At 51.1% G+C, this 24055-nt stretch overlaps 1 protein-coding gene across 1 annotated transcript; it reads left to right on the top strand.

The window, feature by feature from the left end:
- The first annotated feature begins 16214 nt into the window (after positions 1-16214).
- On the top strand, positions 16215-23412 carry LOC141225668 (armadillo repeat-containing protein 1-like). Its single transcript, XM_073667074.1, has 4 exons — positions 16215-16313; positions 21639-21730; positions 22911-23088; positions 23275-23412. Exons 2-4 carry the CDS (start codon positions 21699-21701, stop codon positions 23320-23322), a joined length of 258 nt encoding a protein of 85 aa, XP_073523175.1. The 5' UTR covers positions 16215-16313; positions 21639-21698; the 3' UTR covers positions 23323-23412.
- The last annotated feature ends 643 nt before the right edge of the window (positions 23413-24055 follow it).

Raw genomic sequence — 24055 nt, 5'->3', positions numbered from 1 at the left:
GCAGAGGACAATCAGGTGAACATCACACAAGTCACCAGCGCAGAGTCCTTCTTACGGATTGGCTCTTCACTTCGGCACATACAGGGTGCTTCCTGTCGCCTATAACATCTATATGCCAGAAAAGCCACATGGTTGGGGGTTGTCTTCATGAGACCCTCGCCACCCCATGATGTACACTTAGTGATGGCTGACAGGCCTTTACCTAAGTTTAGTTATACACTTCCTAGAAAGCAAGCAGCAGCACGGGTCTATGCGTGTCTCTAGTTCTTTCTCAGATCTTCCCTTTCCATAGACTTTAAAAGACAGCTGTAATCAGATCCCTCAGTGAGCTATCAGTCTGTCTTGTTTTCACTGAGACAGATTTAAAGGGTTTATCCAGGACTAAATTATTTTGTTGCTATCAGCAGGTAGTTGCTAACTATCTGCTTGTTGTATCCGGCGCCGGCTCAAAGCAGTCACCGACCGCTCCTGTCGGCGATTCAGCTGCTCCAGGTCAACACAGCACCTCTTTTTCCGGGCTGCTATGTTGACTGTTGACGTCATGCTGATTGACAGCTGGATTCCCGCAGTTAGGCAGTGAGGAGCCGGCTGTCAGCACAGTGTCAGTAGTCAACAGAGCAGAGCGGAAGAGAATCAGCTGCCGCAGAATTGGTCTGTGACCCCTTAGTAACTACCTGCCTGCTTGCTGTAAAAAAAAATAATATAGTCCTGGATAATGCCTTTAACAGTATGATAACTTTAGGAGGAAGGGGGAGGAGATGAAGTGGCTCATAAGTGGAGAAAGAAGCACTTTTCTCTCAAATACATTACAAAGTTTCTTACACAGCTTATTGCCAGGGCAGTGGACCTGGTAAAGGGTTTTTGCTGTATTTTACATACAGTACAGACCAAAAGTGTGGACACACCTTCTCATTAAAATATTTTTCTGTATTTTCTTGACTATGAAAATTGTACATTCACACTGAAGGCATCAAAACTATGAATTAACACAAGTGGAATTATATACTTAACAAAAAAGTGTGAAACAACAGAAAATATCTTATATTCTAGTTTCTTCAAAGTAGCCACCTTTTTCCTTTGATGATTGCTTTGCACATGTGGCGCCCCTGAGGGTTTGGTCGCCACAGAGGTGCTGCATCTCACCCAGAGGTGTGGTGTCTCACTCTCAGGTAAGGAAGGAGTACAGTTCGGGACCCTAACACCTGCATCCAACACTACACTACTCCAGTACAGAGGGCAGGGCGAGATTGCTCCTAAGGGAGAGTGACTCGCCCCCTGGGCCGTGGGGCACTCGGATCCGGGCAACAGGGGAACGATGGGGGTAGTAGTGGCTACCCGGTTCCGTGGCTCAGGGTGGTCAGGCCAGTGATAGTCTGCTATGCACTATCGATAATGTCCGACTACGCCACCCGTGGATTGCCGTTATTAGGAACCGCCGCTGCATGCAGACCGCTGGGGCTGATGAGGTGTGCAGCTGGGGTAGTGTGACTCCCCACGGGAAGAGTGCTTCCCCAGGGCAGTATAATGGATGGTGGGAGTGATGGTGGTGAGAGTCCCAGTACTGGTAGTGCTGGAGGCGCGAAGGAGCACACAGACAACAGGTTGCAGTCCAGGGTCTTTATTAGAACAGGTAAACTGACCCATAAACAGTCCCGGCTAGGAGGGGACCTGGATGTCTGAGAGCAATTGGGAAATTGGCCCTGGTCAGGGTGAGGGTGTAGGCCTACCGTGCTTTCTGCGCTCCTTCTGGCTATCTCCTCCTTATAGGGTAACAGCCCACGTTTCCGAGCTTTCCGTGTATTCTCGCCTGTATGGCCTGCGACGTGGGTTCCTTTCTGCTCCCGGCCTGGTACGGCTTTTCTGGTCCCTTCTGTTGTGGCAGGGCCTTCAGGCTTCTTAGGCCAAGGAACATACAGTCCCCTGCGGACTGGTTATCTGCTGGAGAATGTGGAATCCTCACAGCCTCAGACACCAAAGTCTGGTAAATTGAGTTCTTTATCTGCCAAGACAGGCTCACTTCGCCTCTTGTCTCTGGCTTGTGGCTCTCCTACCGCCACACTTCCTCTTAGGGTGCAATACAACTGTCCCTCTCTGCTCTGGGACGCTTCACCGTCCTGAGACAGGTCGTCCAGTTCTCCCTAACCCTGCCCCCAGTTCCAGCTTTTATAGGGGCAGCCGGCTCCCCCTACTGGCCTGAGACAGGAGGTATTGCATGCTAATGTTCCCCTGACTAGAGAACCTCCCCCTTGCTCTCAGACACAGCTTTATTAGATTTTGTGGCATCCAGGCCAGGGTGACACATTCCCCCCTAGTAAAATTTAGTACTCCGGGACTAAACAATAAACAAAGATAATATACATGACTATAAAACATTAATAGACAAACGACGCACAGATTGAGTTCTTAAGGTCACAGTGTGGTCTGTGACCGGGTGTCCATATCACCAGCACAACGGGGAGCCTTAACCAGGTGGGGGGGTCTGTCCTACCCCAAATCCTTTACAGTCTTAGTTCATTCCTGAGTTAGGCTCCGAACGCAGTCCATACATGGTCCCGGTTATAAAAAAGTCCATAACCTTTGAGTCCGTACGGTAACTGCAAGAAACTGAAATACACTATTAACAATCATGCAGGTAACTTGGCAAACATTTCAACATTTGGCAACAAGGTTATTTACAGTTTTCTCCAGCGAGCGGGTATCTGCCCCTTTGTGCTCCTGGTTGACCTCCTTAACCCACTGTCTGGTGGTGGACTGACCTGACTTTCCCCACTAGCGTTAGGGGTACAGCTACCAGCTGGGTGTACAGGTAGGGCAGGCAGCTGTCTGCGGGTCCTTTGGCTTACCGCAGGCATGGCAGGCTCAATGTCAGCAGAGGGTGGTTGACTCTCCTGGGCTGCTAGTACAGGCTCTTCTGCCTCTGGAACCGCTTGCTCCTCTTCACCTTCCGGCTCTGGTGTTGGTTGTTGCTGTGCCGGTTGCAGGAAATGCAGGACGGGTACCACTATGGCATCATTTATGCGAGCCCAGGACTGAGGGAACTCTCCGAGAACGGTGCTGATCATTTCTTCCTTGTCCTCTGCGGGTTCAAGGTCACTCTGATCCTCTTCTGCACTACGGAGTTGCTCGGGGCATCTTTTGAGGTGGTCTCTGGAGACGGTGCTAGTGGTTTCACCTCCGTCCTTGGTGATCACGCACACCTTCGGATTGTCGTGATCAGACTGCAGTACGGTGTAGGGTTCCCTTTCCCACTGGTCGTCCAACTTATGTAGCCTTCTCTTCCGCTTCAGGACCTGCTCAACAGGTTCTAGGGGACCAGCAGGGGCGTGTTGGTTGAAGAGTCTTTCTTGCCGTTCTCTCACCTGGGCCAGGCTCCTCTCCACACTCTCCTGTACCTTCTTGTACTGCAGTTGCCTTTCCGTATCCCAGTCCGCATCCGGGGAGGTGTCCTCAGGCGTCAGGACTCCCATCTCCAGGTCTACGGGCAGCTTACCTGGTCTGGCTCGCATCAGGTAAGCCGGGGTACAGTTGGTAGCATTCACCGGGATATGATTGTATAAGTCTATCAGGTCCGGCAGTTTTTCTGGCCACAGGCTGCGTTCCTCCAGGGGCAACGTCTTCAGGAGATCAATGACTATATTGTTCATTTTCTCACACATCCCGTTCTTTTGTGGGTGGTAAGGCGTTGTACGAATCTTCTTACAGCCATAGAGGTTGCAGAACTCCTGGAAGATTTCAGCTTCGAACGCTGGACCCTGGTCTGTCAGGACCTGTTCCGGATACCCGTGTGGACGGCAGAAGTATTGGTGGAAGGCTCTGGCCGCCATTTGGGCTGTCAAGTCTTTCACCGGGACTACCACTAGAAAACGGGTATAGTGGTCCACGATTGTCAGGGCATAGATGTATCCTGACCGGCTTGGAGCCAATTTGACGTGGTCCAGAGCTACCAGCTCAAGAGGCTGCGTGGTGATGATGGGCCTCAAGGGTGTCTTCTGGCTGGCACGGTCCTTCCTCCTTAGGTGACAAGGGCCACAGTCTCTGCACCACTTCTCTACAGCCCCTCTCATGCCGACCCAAAAGAACCATCCTCTTAGCAGGAACTCCAGTTTCTTCCAACCGAAGTGCCCCGCTCTGTCATGGTAAGCCCCCAGGACCATAGCTGCAACCCGCCTTGGGACCACGACTTGCCAGGTCAGCTAGTGCGTCCGGTGGTTGACAATCCTTCTGCACAGCTTGCCTTCATAGAGGAACAGCTTGCTCTTCTCTTTCCATAGCTGCTTGGCTTCCTCTGGAGCATCCGGATCTATGCGGGCATCTTCCTGGGTCAGCAGATCTTTCACCAGGCGGATGGCAGGGTCACTATCTTGGGTCTCGGCCCAGATGTGGTGAGGTAGAGGATTGATCATCACGGTTGTTAGATCCTCCTCCTTCACGCGGTGGGAGTATTGAGCGGCTCCATACCGGTGAAACGCGGGGAGTTCTACCTCCTCCAGCTCTTCTGGGTCTTCGTCACCTTCAGGTAAGTGAGGCATTCTCGATAGGGCATCAGCGTTGGCATTGGTTTTGCCTGCCCGATACTTGATCACGAAGTCGTAATTGGAGAGACGGGCCATCCACCGCTGTTCTAGGGCACCCAGTCTTGCATTGTCCAGGTGTGTTAACGGGTTGTTGTCCGTGTACACGGTGAACTTTGCAGAGGCCAGGTAATGCTTGAAGCGTTCCGTCACGGCTCACACCACCGCCAAGAATTCTAGCTTGAAGGAGCTGTAATTCTCCGGGTTCCTCTCGGTGGGCCTCAGCTTCCGGCTGGCGTACGCGATCACCCTTTCTCTGCCCTGTTGGTTTTGGGACACTACGGCTCCCAGTCCCACATTACTGGCGTCTGTGTGGAGAAAGAAAGGCTGGCCATAATCAGGGTAAGCCGGGATCTCATCCCCTGTGAGGGCAATCTTTAGCTGGCGGAAGGACTCCTCTTCCGGTTTATCCCACTTGAAGGGTGGCTTTTGACTTCTGGACTTAGACTGTCCAATCAGGAGGTCCTGCATAGGAGCTGCCATCTTAGTGAACCCGGGGATGAACCTTCGGTAGTAGCCTACCAACCCGAGAAACTGTCTCACCTCTTTGATATTCGAGGGGCTTGGCCAGCTCTTGATTGCCGTGACCTTGTCAGGGTCGGGGGCTACTCCTTCCGCACTTACCACGTGCGCTAGGTACTGGACCTTCGGTTTCAACAGGTGACACTTCGATGGTTTCACCTTCAGGCCATAGCCTGCCAGGGCTTCGAACACCTCGGCCAGGTGCTTTAGATGGCCCTCGTAGGTCTTCGAATAGACGATCACGTCGTCCAGGTAAAGGAGGACCGTCTCGAAGTTTCGGTGCCCTAGACAGCATTCCATCAGCCGCTGGAAGGTCCCTGGTGCGTTGCAGAGCCCGAAAGGCATACAGTTGAATTCGCTCAGTCCCATCAGGGTGGTGAAGGCGGTCTTCTCCTTGTCAGCCTCTGCCACAGGAACCTGCCAGTACCCGCTAGTAAGGTCCAAAGTAGAAAAGAAGTTAGCTGATTTTAGTGCGGCTAAAGACTCCTCTATTCTAGGCAGCGGGTATGTGTCTTTATGGGTGATACGGTTGATTTGTCTATAGTCTACGCACATTCTCATGGTGCCGTCTTTCTTTTTCACCAGAACCAAGGGGGCTGCCCAGGGGCTACAGCTATCTCTAATGACCCCAGTTTCTTTCATTTCTCTTAGCATACCCTTGGCATTCTGATAATGTGCAGAGGGTACAGGCCTGTGTCTCTCTTTTATTGGTGGGTGGCTCCCTGTGGGGATGTGGTGTTCTATCCCTTTTACTCTGCCGAAATCTAGCAGGTGCTTACTAAAGACTCTCTCGTACTCCTGTATCACCCGGTAGACTCCTTGTTTTTGGTGCAGGGGAGTGGAGTCAGCACCCACATGGAGTTTCTGGCACCAGTCCTCCTTTTGTTTCTGGGAGCCATTACCCTCCGCCTGTGGAGATGGAGGCAAGGGTTCCACGGCCCTGATAGCTTTGTGTTCGACAACAAACAGTTTGGCGAGTGTAGCGTACCTGGGTAAGTGTACTTCCCTCTCCCCAATGTTGAGGATGCGGATGGGCACCCTCCCATGATGGACATCAACCACCCCCCGGGCTGTCAAAATGGTGGGCCTGCTGTCCGAGTACACGGGTTCTACCATGGCTTGGTAGTCTCTACCTTTCAACCCGATTGCAGTCCGACACCAGATCATCATTTCACTTTTGGGAGGCATGGAAATGGGGAATGGGTCACTCATTCTTACGCTACCGATCTCACCACCAGATAGTTCTACCTGCTGCCGTCTCATCAGGGCTTTTAACTCCTTGTTGAGGACTCTCTGTTGGCTGGAACTAGCATTCACCGCCACCTGTTGTAGAATTACAATTACCTCTGAAAGACAATTTTCAATCACGTTAGTACCCACAGTTATTTTAGGGTGACTTTCACGACGGTCAATGTCCACAATAATCACTCCCTGTGCTGGTAGTTCAACTTTACCAATTTTAATGGTCATCTCCTTGAACCCCATCTGCGGCACAGGTAAGCCATTACTGGCGATGATGCTCAAGTTACTGTCTGGATACCGTGTGATATCAGCATCAGTCCAATACTGCTTAAAAAGTACATAAGGGATAGTGGTTACTTGCGACCCAGTATCCAGCAAGGCGCTCATAGGGATACCGTCCAGCACCACGGGTAAAACCGGGCGCCCCCCAAAGTACTTATCACGCCAATTATAAGGGCCTGGTGATCTTATGCCTGGGGGTCGGCCCTCTGCCCCAGGTTGGACTCGTTTAAATTACAGTACCTGGAAATGTGTCCGGGCTGGTTGCATCGACGGCAAATGGGCTGTCCATCCTCCGCGTAGCGGTCTGTGGGCCTCCCTCGGAACGACGGGATCCTCCTCTGTCGACACCACGGGACATCCTCCGGACTTGAAACCAACTCAATGGGTCTTGACGGGTCCAATTGTAATGCCTGGACGGTCCTGGTCAATGCAGCAACGCTCCTGGTCAGCTCCTGGACTTGGTGGTGTAGATCCTTCGACGGGGCTTGGCTCAGGGCCTGTGCTTCAGCCCCCACGGAGTCCACAGAGGACGGCGCCGCCTCCTGGTGGTAGGTGAGAGCAGGGCGCCGGGGGTTTATAGCGCCACTGGTTGCAGGTTCACGGAGCACCCTTATGGCCCTGTCCTTAAATTGGGCAAAGGTCAGATCAGGGTTCTGAAAGAACATGAGGCGCAGTTGGGCCCTGTGGGCGCTAGACAGCAGACCTTCTATGAATTGTTCTGTTAGTAGCTTATCCGTTTCCTGCACACTGCCAGGGTCAGTTTGTTGGATAGCCCTCAAGGCTTCCTGCAGATTTAGGGCATAGTCTCTGATGCTGTCCTGTGCCCGCTGCTTACATCCATAGAACCTCATTTTAATTTCAGCAGAGGTACGTGTGTCAAAGGTACCCCGCAGCCGGGCCAGAATACCCTTCACGGTCCTTTTCTCCTCAGTGGGTCATGATTTTACCTCCCTTTGGGCTGCGCCAGTTAACTGCCCTGTTAGTATGCTGACCTTCTGTTCCTCTGTCAGGGGGTAAACTTGGAACAAACTGTACAGCCTTTCCTTAAAGTCAGTTAGGGCATGGGGCTCCCCTGAATACTTAGGCAGCCAGGCCGCTCCAGGAATGTAGGGCAGGGAAAATGGCATCACCGCTGCTGCAGCTGCGCTGGTGGTAGTGGGCGCCTCCGTGTCCGACATCTTCCTCCCCCCTAGTCAAGCGTGGCCTACCTTCCGACGATCCTCTTCTGTAGGCCGCGGCTCCGCTGGTGCTGCTCCGGACGAGGACTTTGCGTCGCGTCCTGGTGACGTCAGCGTCGCTCTCTCTCCCTTCCAGGACCTTGCGCAGCGTCGGTGCGTGGGGCGGAGCTTCGGGTCTCGTGCGGTTTGGACGTCCACGCCCCTCTTCTTCCCGCGCGGCGTCCTGAAGATGGCGTCCGATGGCGGGAAAACGGCTGAAGATGGCGGGAACCGATGGAAGATGCCGGGAGACGGTGTGGAAAAGGCGGGAAACGGTTCCGGATGGCGGGAAACTTCACTCAGGTAAGTGCAAAGTCTTTTCTAGGCACGCAATACCCGTTTGTGGTGGGTTGGTTGCAATCCTGCCGACTACGCCAAAGCTGACTCGCCCCCTGGGCCGTGGGGCACTCGGTTCCGGACAACAGGGGAACGATGGGGGTAGTAGTGTCTACCCGGTTCCGTGGCTCAGGGTGGTCAGGCCAGTGATAGTCTGCTATGCACTATTGATAATGTCCGACTACGCCACCCGTGGATTGCCGTTATTAGGAACCGCCGCTGCATGCAGACCGCTGGGGCTGATGAGGTGTGCAGCTGGGGTAGTGTGACTCCCCACGGGAAGAGTGCGGCCCCAGGCAGTATAATGGATGGTGGGAGTGATGGTGGTGAGAGTCCCAGTACCGGTAGTGCTGGAGGCGCGAAGGAGCACACAGACAACAGGTTGCAGTCCAGGGTCTTTACTAGAACAGGTAAACTGACCCATAAACAGTCCCGGCTAGGAGGGGACCTGGATGTCTGAGAGCAATTGGGAAATTGGCCCTGGTCAGGGTGAGGGTGTAGGCCTACCGTGCTTTCTGTGCTCCTTCTGGCTATCTCCTCCTTATAGGGTAACAGCCCACGTTTCCGAGCTTTCCGTGTATTCTCGCCTGTATGGCCTGCGACGTGGGTTCCTTTCTGCTCCCGGCCTGGTACGGCTTTTCTGGTCCCTTCTGTTGTGGCAGGGCATTCAGGCTTCTTAGGCCAAGGAACCTACAGTCCCCTGCGGACTGGTTATCTGCTGGAGAATGTGGAATCCTCACAGCCTCAGACACCAAAGTCTGGTAAATTGAGTTCTTTATCTACCAAGACAGGCTCACTTCGCCTCTTGTCTCTGGCTTGTGGCTCTCCTACCGCCACACTTCCTCTTAGGGTGCAATACAACTGTCCCTCTCTGCTCTGGGACGCTTCTCAGTCCTGAGACAGGTCGTCCAGTTCTCCCTAACCCTGCCCCCAGTTCCAGCTTTTATAGGGGCAGCCGGCTCCCCCTACTGGCCTGAGACAGGAGGTATTGCATGCTAATGTTCCCCTGACTAGAGAACCTCCCCCTTGCTCTAAAGACACAGCTTTATTAGATTTTGTGGCATCCAGGCCAGGGTGACACAAGAGCACAGTCCCTGGTTCCTGGCTGGAGTGGGGGGGGACCACAGTAAGGGGGAACCATGTAGTGGGTGTGGGTGGAGGAAGCAGTTCAGGGGAGCACTGGAGAGATGATATAAGAACAGGAGCCATCTTGTGAAGCGAGGTTCAGTCAGAGGAGGAGAAGTGGAAGGAGCAGAGGCTCTGTAGGAGCTCTGCTCAGAAGGAGGGCCTGGTGAGAGGCCCAGGACTGAAAGGAAAGGAGAGGAGAGAGGAGCAGGAGAGAGGCTCCAGGAATAAGGAAAAGACCCCAGGGGTACGGCAGTGCTGGAGACCACCCGTACGCCCGAATCTATCAGGCGGTGGAGGGGTCAGGCCGTACAAAGGGAACCGATCCCTCAACTAGCGGAGGACTCTATGCCTAACTAGAACCCGGAGGCTACAGTATTTTATGTCCTGTAGCCACAAGTCCATACCAGTCTCACCGAGAAGGTAGCCATATATGGAGAGGCTACCTCCGGGTGTGGCCGACAGCAAGCAGCCATGGGACCGCCCCAGAAAGGGGAGAGGAGAGAAGAAAACTGGGAGACAGGGTGTGGTCTTGACCAGTCTAGACAGACCGCACCTGGCAGGCAACATGAAGGGAAGTGCACCAGGAGTCCCTGCCAGCGGCCTGCTATGACCTGAGGCACCCCTCACCCTGGAGGAGGTAGTTTCCAAGCTGTCCCGGGAGGATTCGGAGTTCCTCTATGCCGGGATGGAGGACCTGACCGGGAGAATGGAGAGGGCCCAGCAAGATGCCATCGCCAGCTGGAAAAAGGAGATAGTAGAGAGGATGGCGAACCGGCAGCAGCCAGCGCTGCAAAGCACAGGCAGCGCCCCAGCCTTGGCGGATCCGCACCAGCACCAGGAGGCAGAGTGCAGCGCAAGAGCGGCCGCGGGAGCAGGTAAGAGGAGCCTCCCTGTCCCGGGTGCTAGAGGCGCTGACCTGCTCCTGGCCCTCTGGTGGAACCGTCGACCCCGGGCGCTACTGACGCAGACCCGCTCCTGACACCCCAGCAAGGCCCTCCGCCCCCGGGCGCGGAACACGCGGACCCGTTCCGGGCCCTCCTTCCAGGTCATCGGTCCCCGGGCGCGCACGCCCTAGACGTCCTCTGGGGCTCGGAACCGTCACCTCCGGGCACCAGCAACACCGGCCCGCTCCTGGGTCCCTTACGGGAACCGCTTACCCCGACACCCGAGTGGGTGTACGGACGCCGACCCTGGGATTGGACCGCAGAGGTGGAAGACCAGCGGCTCCCACTATTACCAGCTCCCCCACCCCCCGCCGTCTCCCAAAGTGAGGAGGATCAATTTGAGTGGGATAACCCTGGGGTAGACCTCATGGGGTTTCCCCGAGAAACAAAAGCAGAGGCTGCCCGCAGAAGAGAGGACTGCAAGAGGGAAGTGGAGCAGCTCGAGAAGGAGTGCCACATCCGGCGGGTGCGTTAGGAAAGACTGTAGGCCCGGAACATGGAGGAGAAGGCCAGGGCCCGCAAGGACAGGAAGTCAGCATAAGGTCCCCGTGCCGAAGGGACCGTAGTGAAGTTCAACCAGCATGGAGGATGGGGTTTCATCTGGGATCCACAGGCCGAGACGGACCTTTTCGTGAATCAGAGGGACGTGGAGTCCCACCTTAAAGAAGGACATCCGGATCGGAACTTGTACCCGGATGATTACGTCACCTACACCAGGCATAGATGTGAGAGGAACTGGTATGCCCTGAATGTCTACAGGGTGGGGAAAGTGAGCAGTTCCTCATCCTACAGTGCTGATGACCTGGCTGGGCCAGCCTATAGTGGACAAGAGCTTCCCAGGAGGGAGCACCACTACTGAGCACAGTAGCTGGAACTTGAACACTATATAGTTACCCGTAGGGGTATGGCAGAGACACTGCAAGTTTGAGATGTGAGTGTGTTTATCCAGTTACCTGGAAAAGGTACAAAAACTGTCAGGTTATGGACGGTGAATAACCGAAGAACTTTCCAGTGTAAATAGTTGCACTTATTAAAGTGCCCCCTATTGGTTTTATGTAAAAAGACCATTGAACAAAAACCCGTTTGGCGTGGCCGAAGACGTGGTCCAACATCTGGATCATCTATGCCCTGCAGCCACGCCCAGGGCCTACGTTGAGGGTTTTCGGGCGGGTCCCTCATGTTCACTGAATAGCACCTTACTAAAGAAAATGGACACCCGGTTACAGATCGTGCTGTAACTTGTTGAAGAATGTTATTAAAAGTGTTTTATAATATTTTGACAACCAGTAACGTTCAAGAAATGTGCCTCCCATAAAGGGAAGAAATGTTATATTCATAATCTTCTATGTGACTGTGACTCGCCCCCAGGGCCGTGGGGTGCTCGGCAGCCGGGCCTTATGGCTGCTCTTGGGGGATATCACGGTGGCTGGCCCGATCCGTGGCCCAGGGCGGTCACTCAAAAGGGGGATATTTATAGGGGATATGTCGTGCCGCCACCTGTGGTGTCTGGTGAGGATCACCAGCGCTGCGACAGTCCTCTGAGGCAGGTGTTAGGGCAGCTTGAGATGGAACGGCTCCCCACAGGTGGAGCAGGCCTCAGGGCAGTGTAGAATAAATGCAGGTGCGCTGGGCGTTGTAGTGCAGGGAGGGAAATGGCGCTGGTGAAAGGAAGGGACGGAGGCAATTCGGTGCAGTCATCCAAGATTTACTCACAGTTCTTAGACAGTCCACAGGTGCACTGTACTGGTGCAAGCCTCCTGCGTCGCTCTGCGTTCACCGGGCAGGGGTTCAGTCCTTCCTCAGGCAGCTTGGGTGTACCTGGCAGAACCCCACTTTCTTATGTACCTTTCTAGACCGACTTCGCGCTGGGTCTTTCTCCCTCCTGCCATGCGCTTGCCACTGTGAATCCTGTTCGGGTGCTGCGAGGTCCCCCCTGTCCGTCGGAGTTGCACAGACCTGCTTGACCTTACTTTGGATTGAAGTGAGGGTTTGGCTTGTGGCTATAGAAGCCAGAAGCCTCCGGTTTTTCCAGCCGAGGCTTGAAGCTGCACGACTGGGCCAGGGGCCAGTCCCCTTCTTGCGGCCTAGATCCTCCTGACGCTTGGCAGGTTCGGGGTGTACGGGTGCCGCCTGCATTCGCCGTACCCCCTAGGATCCCTTCTATAGAACGGAGCTTACTCCCTGCTCCCCTCCTGGGCCTCAGTCCTAGGCCCTTTGTGGTGGAGCAGAGCTCCTAAAGAGACTCTGCTCCCGGACTGTTCCTACTCAACCACACACTGTTCTTCAACTCCCCAATGCTAAAATGTCTACCTTTTATATATCTACTGTATAAGTGCTCCCATGAGCTACCTCCTCCACCCACACCCACTACTGGTTCGCCCTAACTTTGGGTTCCCCCCACCCCAGCCAGGGTCAGGGCTCAGGAGAAAACTACATTGCGTCTTGCCCCTCCTGCTGGCCTGGGGTAGTGTAGTGTTGGATGTAGGTGTTGGGGTTCCGTGCAATACTCCCTCCTTACCTGATAGAAAGGGAGACACCACACCTCTGGGTGAGGTGCAGTACCTCTGTGGCGACCGAACCCTCAGGGGCGCCACAAATGCATTCCAAAATTTTGCATGTCTTTAAAAATACCCTGTTTTTTACTCTGTTCCAGCCCGCGGACGTGCTGTGTTTTACCAGGGGGGTATGTGGCGCCCCTGAGGGTTTCTGTCGCCACAGAGGTGCTGCATCTCACCCAGAGGTGTGGTGTCTCACTCTCAGGTAAGGAAGGAGTACGGCTCGGGACCCTAACACCTGCATCCAACATTACACTACTCCAGTACAGAGGGCAGGGCGAGATTGCTCCTACTGGAGAGCACAGTCCCTGGTCCCAGGCTGGAGTGGGGGGGGGACCACAGTAAGGGGGAACCATGTAGTGGGTGTGGGTGGAGGAAGCAGTTCAGGGGAGCACTGGAGAGATGATATAAGAACAGGAGCCATCTTGTGAAGTGAGGTTCAGTCAGAGGAGGAGAAGTTGAAGGAGCAGAGGCTCTGTAGGAGCTCTGCTCAGGAGCAGGGCCTGGTGAGAGGCCCAGGACTGAAAGGAAAGGAGAGAGGAGCAGGAGAAAGGCTCCAGGAATAAGGAAAGGACGCCAGGGGTACGGGCAGTGCTGGAGGCCACCCGTACACCCGAATCTATCAGGCGGTGGAGGGGTCAGGCCGTACAAAGGGAACCGATCCCTCAACTAGCAGAGGACTCTATGCCTAACTAGAAACTGGAGGCTACAGTATTTTATGTCCTGTAGCCACAAGTCCACACCAGTCTCACCGAGAAGGTAGCCATATAGGACCCAGGGAATGGAACAGATGTCACCCGCCAAGGCCCGCTGGTTCCGGATTGGGGGCACTAGGTGTGAGGTGCAGGGAGAAGGCCAGAGAGAGAGAGAACACACAGAAGGGGGTCCTGTTAAGTACTCTGAAGTTACCTGGGGGTGGTCTGAACCCCTCCCTGAGTAAGCGCAGCACGTCGAGGGAAGTTACACTGGTACCTGTAACCTGAACTGCAACAACCGAGAGTAAAGACCCTGAGGACTGCACTACACTGCCTCTGTGTTTATTACTGCACCATCAACCCCTGCACTACAACGCCCAGCATCACCTACAACAACATCTACACTGCCCTGGAGCTAAGCTCTACCTGTGGAGAGCCACACCATCCCTGCTTCAGTAACATCAGCTCTAGAGGACCTGCTGCGCAGCGGTGGCTCCCTTTAGCCGCGTACCACAGGTGGCGTCACAAACTTTATAGAGTCGCTATAAATCCCCTATCAATAACCCCTTTTATTGACCGCCCCGGGTCACGGACCGGGTCACCGCCACTGTGACATCCCCCAGCATCTACCGGCCTGGCACTGGGTGCCCCACGGCCCAGGGAGCGCGTCACACACTCTTGGCATTCTCTTGATGAGCTTCAAGAGGTAGTCACCAGAAATGATTTTCACTTCACAGGTGTGCCCTGTCAGGTTTAATAACTGGGATTTCTTGCCTTATAAATGGGTTGGGACCATCAGTTGTGTTGTGCAGAAGTCTGGTGGATACACAGCTGATAGTCCTACTGAATAGACTGTTAGATGCTTTTTTCTTGCCATAATACAAATTCTAAGTAAAGAAAAACCAGTGGCCATCATTAGTTTAAGAAATGAAGGTCAGTCAGTCTGAAAAATTGGGAAAACATTGAAAGTGTCCCCAAGTGCAGTTGCAAAAACTATCAAGCGCTACAAAGAAACTGGCTCACACGATGACCGCCCCAGGAAAGGAAGACCAAGAGTCACCTCTGCTTCTGAGGATAAGTTTATCCGAGTCACCAGCCTCAGAAATCGCAGGTTAACAGCAGCTCAGATTAGAGACCAGGTCAATGCCACACATAGTTCTAGCAGCAAACACATCTCTTCAACAACTGTTAAGAGTAGACTTTGTGCATCAGGCCTTCATCGAAATATAGCTGCTAGGAAACCACTGCTAAGGACAGGCAACAAGCAGAAGAGACTTGTTTGGGCTAAAGAACACAAGCAATGGACATTAGACCAGTGGAAATCTGTGCTTTGGTCTGATGAGTCCAAATTTGAGATCTTTGGTACCAACCACTGTGTCTTTGTGCGACGCAGAAAAGGTGAATGGTTGTACTCTACATGCCTGGTTCCCACCGTGAAGCATGGAGGATGAGGTGTGATGGTGTGGGGATGTTTTGCTTTTGACACTGTTGGGAATTTATTCAAAATTGAAGGCATACTGAACCAGCATGGCTACCACAGCATCTTGCAGCGGCATGCTATTCAATCCGGTTTGCGTTTAGTTCGACCATCATTTATTTTTCAACAGGACAATGACCCCAAACACACCTCCAGGCTGTGTAAGGGCTATTTGACCAAGAGGGAGAGTGATGGGGTGCTACGCCAGATGACCTGGCCTCCACAGTCACCAGACCTGAACCCAATCGAGATGGTTTGGGGTGAGCTGGACCGCAGAATGAAGGCAAAAGGGCTAACAAGTGCTAAGCATCTCTGGGAACTCTTTCAAGATTGTTGGAAGATCATTTCCGGTGACTACCTCTTGAAGCTCATCAAGAGAATGCCAAGAGTGTACAAAGCAGTCATCAAAGCAAAAGATGGCTACTTTGAAGAACCTAGAATATAAGACATATTTTCAGTTGTTTCACACTTTTTTGTTAAGTATATAATTCCACATGTGTTAATTCATAGTTTTGATGCCTTCAGTGTAAATGTACAATTTTCATAGTCAAGAAAATACAGAAAAATCTTTAAATGAGAAGGTGTGTCCAAACTTTTGGTCTGTACTGTATGTCCTGAGTATACTCAGCTATGAATCCCCCATGCCCCTCTGTCCTGCTGGAGAGGTCACTTCTCCTTTTCTGCCATTGGTGCGTGGTCGCTACGGGTAGCGATATGAAGGAACATGGGGGTGTCAGTGAGCAATCACTGGTACCATATATAAAGTACAACATAAGGCTGGAGCCCCTATACATGTGCGCCAGTCCCAGGCCCGATCACCACTCACCTGCTCAGTGGGCACTCCCAGGTATTCCGACAGCTGGTGGATCAGCTCCAGCTGCAGAGGTGATGGCGGACACAGGATTCCTTCCTCCTGGAAAACAACAATGAAAGCTCACTGACCTGGCTGCAGCAATCTATGCCTGCTGGTGCTCTCTGGTATCAGTCACTTTACGTTCAAGCTATTGTTCTCTGTGATCAGCCTCTTTAGGCCGGAAACAGGCCCCGGTATGTACGGAGCACAGGACGTCACTCACCGTGTCCGCCCGGGGGTAGTGTCAGCTCTTGGTGTCTCCGCGCAGCTCCGGGACAGGACGAGGAGAACGGACGAGACTCATTCAAACCCAGCGCTGTGAGATTACGTCCAGCTGTGTGAAGACCTGTGACAGATTCCAGAGCCAATCAGCTGCAGGTGTCGCTGTGGGTGGGGTTAGGTAACGGTCGCCGTGTGCTTGAGGCTGGAGAGGTTGTTGTGTGACCCCGGTGTACGTGCTGCGTCCAGGAGAGCTGAGTGGCCGGTGAGGTGTAAGTGGCCGTGTATACATGGGGGGTGGCCGGGTGCTGGAGGGCTCACCGCCGCGTTCTCTACAAGCTCCAGCCTCTGGCTCCATGGAAGTGTTCCTGCGTCACAGGGCCAGCATATTTTGCATCCTGTGTGCTCCTATGATGGCTCCTGACTGTGGAGCCGGACTCTGCAGCCTTTCTCACCTGTGACGGAAAAAGGGCAAAACTTTAATTTCTACACCAGCCAAAAGTCTACCACCTGGCCCCTCATGTATGTCTCCCATAGTCATGTGACGCGGGTAGTGGGTCAGCGCTGTGCACATACATATAAAAGTCAGAGCGCTGCGCCAGTCACAGCGCTGTGCCAGTCAGAGCGCTGCGTCAATCAGAGCGCTGCGCCAGTCACAGCGATGCGTCAGTCAGAGCGCTGCGTCAATCAGAGCGCTGCGTCAGTCAGAGCGCTGCATCAGTCACGGGGCTGCGTCAGTCAGAGCGCTGCGCCAGTCAGAGCGCTGCGTCGGTCAGGGGGATGCGTCAGTCAGAGCGCTGCGCCAGTCAGAGCGCTGTGTCAGTCAGGGGGCTGCGTCAGTCAGAGCGCTGCGTCAGTCAGAGTGCTGCGTCAGTCACAGCGATACGTGAGTCAGAGCGTTGCCCCAGTCAGAGCACTGCGTCAGTCAGAGCGCTGCACCAGTCAGAGCGCTGCGTCAGTCAGAGCGCTGCGTCATTCAGAGCGCTGCATCAGTCTGAGCGCTGCGTCAGTCAGAGCGCTGCATTAGTCAGAGCGCTGCATCAGTCGGGGGCTGTGTCAGTCAGAGCACTGTGTCAGTCAGGGGGCTGCGTCAGTCAGAGTGCTGCATCAGTCAGGGGGCTGCGCCAGTCAGAGCGCTGTGTCAGTCAGAGTGCTGCGTCAGTCAGGGGGCTGTGTCAGTCACAGCGATACGTCAGTCAGAGCGTTGCCCCAGTCAGAGCACTGCGTCAGTCAGAGCGCTGCGCCAGTCAGAGCGCTGCGTCAGTCAGAGCGCTGCATCAGTCAGAGCGCTGCGTCAGTCAGAGCGCTGCATCAGTCAGGGGGCTGTGTCAGTCAGGGGGCTGCGTCAGTCAGGGGGCTGCGTCAGTCACAGCGATGCGTCAGTCAGAGCGCTACATCAGTCAGAGCGCTGCATCAGTCAGAGCGCTGCATCAGTCAGGGGGCTGTGTCAGTCAGGGGGCTGCGTCAGTCAGGGGGCTGCGTCAGTCAGAGCGCTGTGTAAGTCAGAGCGCTGCATCAGTCAGGGGGCTGCGTCAGTCACAGCGATGTGTCAGTCAGAGCGCTGCATCAGTCAGAGCGCTGCATCAGTCAGAGCGCTGCATCAGTCAAGGGGCTGTGTCAGTCAGGGGGCTGCGTCAGTCAGGGGGCTGCGTCAGTCAGAGCGCTGCATCAGTCAGAGCACTGCATCAGTCAGGGGGCTGTGTCAGTCAGGGGGCTGCATCAGTCAGGGGGCTGTGTCAGTCAGGGGGCTGCATCAGTCAGGGGGCTGCGTCAGTCACAGCGATGCGTCAGTCAGAGCGCTGCATCAGTCAGAGCGCTGCATCAGTCAGGGGGCTGTGTCAGTCAGGGGGCTGTGTCAGTCAGGGGGCTGCGTCAGTCAGGGGGCTGCGTCAGTCAGAGCGCTGTGTAAGTCAGAGCGCTGCATCAGTCAGGGGGCTGCGTCAGTCACAGCGATGTGTCAGTCAGAGCGCTGCATCAGTCAGAGCGCTGCATCAGTCAGAGCGCTGCATCAGTCAGAGCGCTGCATCAGTCAGGGGGCTGTGTCAGTCAGGGGGCTGCGTCAGTCAGGTGGCTGCGTCAGTCAGAGCGCTGCATCAGTCAGAGCGCTGCATCAGTCAGGGGGCTGTGTCAGTCAGGGGGCTGCGTCAGTCAGAGCGCTGTGTAAGTCAGAGCGCTGCATCAGTTAGGGGGCTGTGTCAGTCAGAGCGCTGCGTCAGTCAGAGATTTAACCTGGGGCAGATGTGGACATTACAGGAGACTTGCAAAATACACACACACACACACACACAGCCCCTCTGCAAAATATATACACACACACTGCTCCTGTGTAAAATACATACACACACAGGGCCGGCTCCAGATTTTTGAGTCTCAGTGGGCCCCTTTAATATATACAATGATTCATGATGCACAATGATTCATGATGTGTGTGTGTACACTACCGTTCAAAAGTTTGCGGTCACCCAGACAATTTTGTGTTTTCCATGAAAAATCATACTTTTATTTATCAAATGAATTGCCAAATGAATAGAAAATATAGTCCAGACATTGACAAGGTTAGAAATAATGATTTTTATTTGAAAGAATAATTTTCTCCTTCAAACTTTGCTTTTGTCAAAGAATGCTCCCTTTTGCCGCAATTACAGCATTGCAGACCTTTGGCATTCTAGCTGTTAATTTGCTGAGGTAATCTTGAGAAATTTCACCTCATGCTTCCTGAAGCCCCTCCCACAAGTTGGATTGGCTTGATGGGCACTTTTTGCGTACCATACGGTCAAGCTGCTCCCACAACAGCTAAATGGGTTTGAGATCTGGTGACTGCGCTGGCCACTCCATTACAGATAGAATACCAGCTGCCTGCTTCTTCCCTAAATAGTTCATGCATAATTTGCAGGTGTGCTTTGGGTCATTGTCCTGTTGTAGGATGAAATTGGCTCCAATCAAGCGCTGTCCACAGGGTATGGCATGGCGTTGCAAAATGGAGTGATAACCTTCCTTACTCAAAATCCCATTTACCTTGTCCAAATCTCCCACTTTACCAGCACCAAAGCAACTCCAGACCATCATGCTTGACAGATGGCGTCAGGCACTCTTCCAGCATCTTTTCAGTTGTTCTGCATCTCACAAATGTTGTTCTGTGTGATCCAAACACCTCAAACTTTGATTCGTCTGTCCATAAAACTTTTTTACAATCTTCTGTCCAATGTCTGTGTTCTTTTGCCCATATTAATCTTTTCCTTTTATTAGCCAGTCTCAAATATGGATTTTTCTTTGCCACTTTGCCCTGAAGGCCAGCATCCCGGAGTCTCCTCTTCGCTGTAGACGTTGACACTGGCGTTTTGCGTGTACTATTTAATGAAGCTGCCATTTGAGGAGCTTTGAGGCGTCAATTTCTCAAACTAGAGACTCTAATGTACTTGTCTTGTTGCTCAGTTGTGCAGCGGGGCCTCCCACTTCTCTTTTTACTCTGGTTAGAGCCTGTTTTTTCTCTCCTCTGAAGGGAGTAGTACACACCATTGTAGGAAATCTTCAGTTTCTTGGCAATTTCTCACATGGAATAGCCTTCATTTCTAAGAACAAGAATAGACTGTCGAGTTTCACATGAAAGTTCTCTTTTTCTGGCCATTTTGAGAGTTTCATAGAACAAACAAATGTAATGCTCCAGATTCTCAACTAGCTCAATGGAAGGTCAACTTTATAGCTTCTCAAATCAGCCAAACCATTTTCAGCTGGGCTAACATACTTGTGCAAGGGTTTTCTAGGGTTTTCTAAACATCCATTAGCCTTCTTACACAGTTAGCAAACACAATGTACCATTAAAACACTGGAGTGGTGGTTGTTAGAAATGGGCCTCTATTCACCTATGTAGATATTGCAATAAAAACAAGACTTTTGCAGCTAGAATAGTCATTTACCACATTAACAATGTAAAATAGCACAATTCATGGAAAAAGTAGTATGTACACCACAATTCTAATGTATATTTTAAATCACCATTACATATAATGTTATACTCAATACTACCATATTATGGACTATATAGGCTCCATCGTCAAATAGACATAGAGAGCACAGGGAAAAAAGACAAAGTTATAACAAATTTATTACAGATAATCAATTAGGCACACAACAGGGGTAAGTGCAGATAATATGTGAAGCTAAAAAATGACCCTCCCCACATAGCGACCCCCAAAATAGATCCTACATTACACATAATAAAATCATTGATTTTAAATATATATAGAAACAGAGGAACCATCACCATGGAGTAATAACAGCAGATAGCATCTCCATATACAGTACAGACCAAAAGTTTGGACACACCTTCTCATTTAAAGATTTTTCTGTATTTTCATGACTATGAAAATTGTACATTCACACTGAAGGCATCAAAACTATGAGTTAACACATGTGGAATTATATACTTAACAAAAAAGTGTGAAACAACTGAAAATATGTCTTATATTCTAGGTTCTTCAAAGCAGCCACCTTTTGCTTTGATGACTGCTTTGCACACTCTTGGCATTCTCTTGATGAGCTTCAAGAGGTAGTCACCGGAAATGGTTTTCACTTCACAGGCGTGCCCTGTCAGGTTTAATAAGTGGGATTTCTTGCCTTATAAATGGGGTTGGGACCATCAGTTGTGTTGTGCAGAAGTTAGGTGGATACACAGCTGATAGTCCTAGTGAATAGACTGTCAGAATTTGTATTATGGCAAGAAAAAAGCAGCTAAGTAAAGAAAAACAAGTGGCCATCATTACTTTAAGAAATGAAGGTCAGTCAGCGTGAAAAATTGGGCAAACTTTGAAAGTGTCCCCAAGTGCAGTTGCAAAAACCATCAAGCGCTACAAAGAAACTGGCTCACATGAGGATCGCCCCAGGAAAGGAAGACCAAGAGTCACCTAAAATATATAATAAATTGGGTACAGTAGTTCAATGTAGTTTGTGGGGAATATTTTTCATAAGAATTTGGGAAAGTTATGAAATGTCCTATAAATGTCTGTCCTATTCCTGATCAAAAGGTCTAGACTTTTAGCTGAGATGAATCTGTGCTACAGTAAATTTATCACTTAAACATGAGCCATGTATAAGGGAGTGAGTCGGAGTCGTGGAGTTGGAGGTTTGGCTTACCGACTCCACAGCCCTGTGCATGATTGCTGCAAAGTATGTTTTCCTCTTGACCCTCCCTTGTTTCCGAGAAAATATAATTTTAAATGACGTCCAGGAACCATAAGGAGAGAGATGTGATTAGTCTGATGTGATAAGGGACTCCCTCAGTCATCTGGAGTGGGGCGGAAAGAAGCCAGCTGAGTACATCATCAAATTAGCTGGGTCTCTCCCAATAGTCTCCGCCTGGTTTTTCAAACCTACCTGTCTGCAATCGCACAGACAGGCTCTGATTCATCCTGCCCGTGGTTCGAGCAACATGAATCGAATGACAGGCCCCCTTTACTATTGAAAAGCCTGCTCAGGATTCATTTGTGGTAACAAAGAATTGGCCATTCATTAGTTACATAAAATAGAACATAATTGGGGGAACACTATAACTTTCACCCTTGAAGCCAATTTTCTATATAACGGTATTACATCTTTTACAGGCAATTCACTAATTGTGTGAAAATCCTAATCACTGTAAAAGACCGAGGAGTGAGCTAGGTATGATGGTGAGCCTGGAGAACATTAAGAACAGGTAAACTCATTGCGTGTAATGCTGGGGCTGAGCTTGTGTACAGCTGTCATGAAGTATTAGCTGGTAGTAGTGGTGTCCGTACAAAGTGAGTGTACATCCAGCAGAAATGCTGTCACTGTAATGCCCTGGATGTCTGGGCACATGGGCCTGTGTTTTTGGGTAGTCCTCACTGCATTGTATGCCTTGGCATATGTATCCTTGTTTGGACAACTCTCTCTGTAGCCAGTCTTTTGATGATCTTCATATTTTTCATACAAATTGTCATGAATTAAATGTAGTCCACCATTAGCTCTAGTGTGTGCACTAGACAAGCGGGTGTTGTGTATCTAGAACAATTTTCCATTTTGTAATATTTAAAGGGGTCTTCCATTTTCAGGAAAGTTGTCCTTACACGCAATTTATTGTAATAAAAACGAACTGTATTATGCATCCTCGAAGGATCCAGTGCTGAGTGCTGCTTCTCCGGGTGTCTGTTATTGTCTGCAGTGCCGTCATCACGTCGGCAGTGCTGAAGCCAATCAGTGACCTCAGCGGCTTTGTCCTTGTAGACAGCATGAGCCGCTGACCTCACTGATTTCCTGCAGCATTGTCGTCGTGATGTCAGTGCTCCAAATAATAAAATAAGAGCCATGGTGAAGACTCAGCAGTAAGTAAAGCACAGTTTCTTTATTTCACAACAAATTGCACCTTGGGACACAACTTTCCTGAAAAAAAACAGCCAGACAAATAATAATAAACTCTTTAATGTTTATTAAAGGGGTTGTCTCAAATTTGCAAGTTAATATTGCAAAGTGCTTGTAAAATCAGGGCAACTTTGCAATTTACTTATACTTTCCTCTTTGTTAAGAACAGATGGATTTTTCCTTCTGGTTTACAGCTTATCGCCTAGGTTATTGTCCACTTCTGCAGTGGCCGATTTCCTAGGCTGCACTGATGGCGGCTTTTCCAATGCGGAAAGTGTGTTTTTTGGGTGAGCTGCTCAGTCATGCCGCTGGAAAGAACCGTCAGTCTTCAGAAGAGCACTGCTCCCTAGGAAGCTAGGAGGCCGAGAGGTGGCGCACTCCTGAAGAAAGAGGATGATACAACCCCTTTAATCAGTACCTTTTATAGTGACCTTTTCCAGAACAAGATGACAACAGAGCTCTCCTGTGATATATGGATAAATTCTATTTTTTTTCAGTGACATGAATAATCGTAGCAAAGTACTCGCCCATCAGATTCACGTGTCATTAGGTGTGCCAGGTCACTTGCTTACACCAGAAACCAAGAACAAGCAAAACAACCTACAGTTCTTCATTTCAAGTGCAAACAAAAGAGCCGAAACCATAACACTCCACATCCATGGACTTGATGATCTGGTAAGGGTCATCTGTTTGATATTGCCATACTGCACACAGAACTTATTATAGCTTCGATCCACTTTTTAAAGGGCGTCCAAGATTTTTTTTTTTTAAAGAATGGCTTAAAATATCTCTCTATTCAGGTAAATATTAAGCTGCAAAATTCTGCCTAATTTATTTTGTTTAATTTTTTTCTTTTTGTAGGAAGAAGTGACCACTATGGACTTTCAGGATAGGAAATACCTATGTTAAGAAACATTATTAAAGGTGAAAGGTGTCATCAGCTTTACATTTCAGACAGCAATCAGAAGGTGCACTGTGCGAGTGAAGCCAGACCTGGTCACAGAGGTAGGAGAAAATGAAAAAATATTTTAACTTGGGATTGCTGTTTTGTGGAGAAAAAAAATTACACTGCTGTCGCACCAATTTTCATAAAACAGAGTGTGGTGGGTTTTAGTGGGAGGGATTGATGTAAATTGTAGCGGAAATTTGAGTCAGTTCATAAATGTTGGAGTTTGTGTTGGCGCACCTGCAGCACAAGATGTGCCAAATTTATTATGAGGCATATACCATATTTTTCGGACTATAAGACGCACCCCAAATTTTGGGGTGGAATATAGAAAAAAATATATTTTTATAAGATGGGGGTCCGTTTTATAGTCTGAATAGGTACAGTATCTTATCTGGGGGGCAGTGGAGCGAAGGTCACAGGAGGCAGGGTCCTTCAGGAATCCGGTGCTCCAGCAGCGGGGAGTTGCGGTGGAGCTGGATTGCAGGGCCCTCTGTGGCGCCCCTGAGGGTTCAGTCGCCACAGAGTTACTGCGCCTCACCCAGAGGTGTGGTATCTCCTTCTCTCAGGTAAGGATGGAGTACTGCCCGGGACCCCAACACCTGCACTCAACACCACACTACTCCAGGCCGGCTGGAAGGGCCTTATGCACTTGTTTTGCTTCCACGTCCCTGGCTGGAGAAGGGGGAACCAAAG

The sequence above is a fragment of the Phyllobates terribilis genome, unplaced genomic scaffold, assembly GCF_046119375.1.
Source record: "Phyllobates terribilis strain yellow unplaced genomic scaffold, ASM4611937v1 Scaffold_405__1_contigs__length_1709751, whole genome shotgun sequence".
NCBI lineage: Eukaryota > Metazoa > Chordata > Amphibia > Anura > Dendrobatidae > Phyllobates > Phyllobates terribilis.
The sequence above is the reverse complement of the archived record's forward strand: the minus strand, read 5'-3'. Positions and strand labels throughout refer to the sequence as shown.

What these genes read in the sequence shown, in the direction of transcription:
- LOC141225668 (XM_073667074.1), top strand. Translation starts at nt 21,699, where the DNA reads ATGATGGTGAGCCTGGAGAACATTAAGAACAG. An exon ending in CTGGAGAACATTAAGAACAG is followed by an intron (nt 21,731 to 22,910) that starts GTAAACTCATTG and finishes ATTTTTTTTCAG; the next exon opens with TGACATGAATAATCGTAGCA. An exon ending in TCCATGGACTTGATGATCTG is followed by an intron (nt 23,089 to 23,274) that starts GTAAGGGTCATC and finishes TTCTTTTTGTAG; the next exon opens with GAAGAAGTGACCACTATGGA.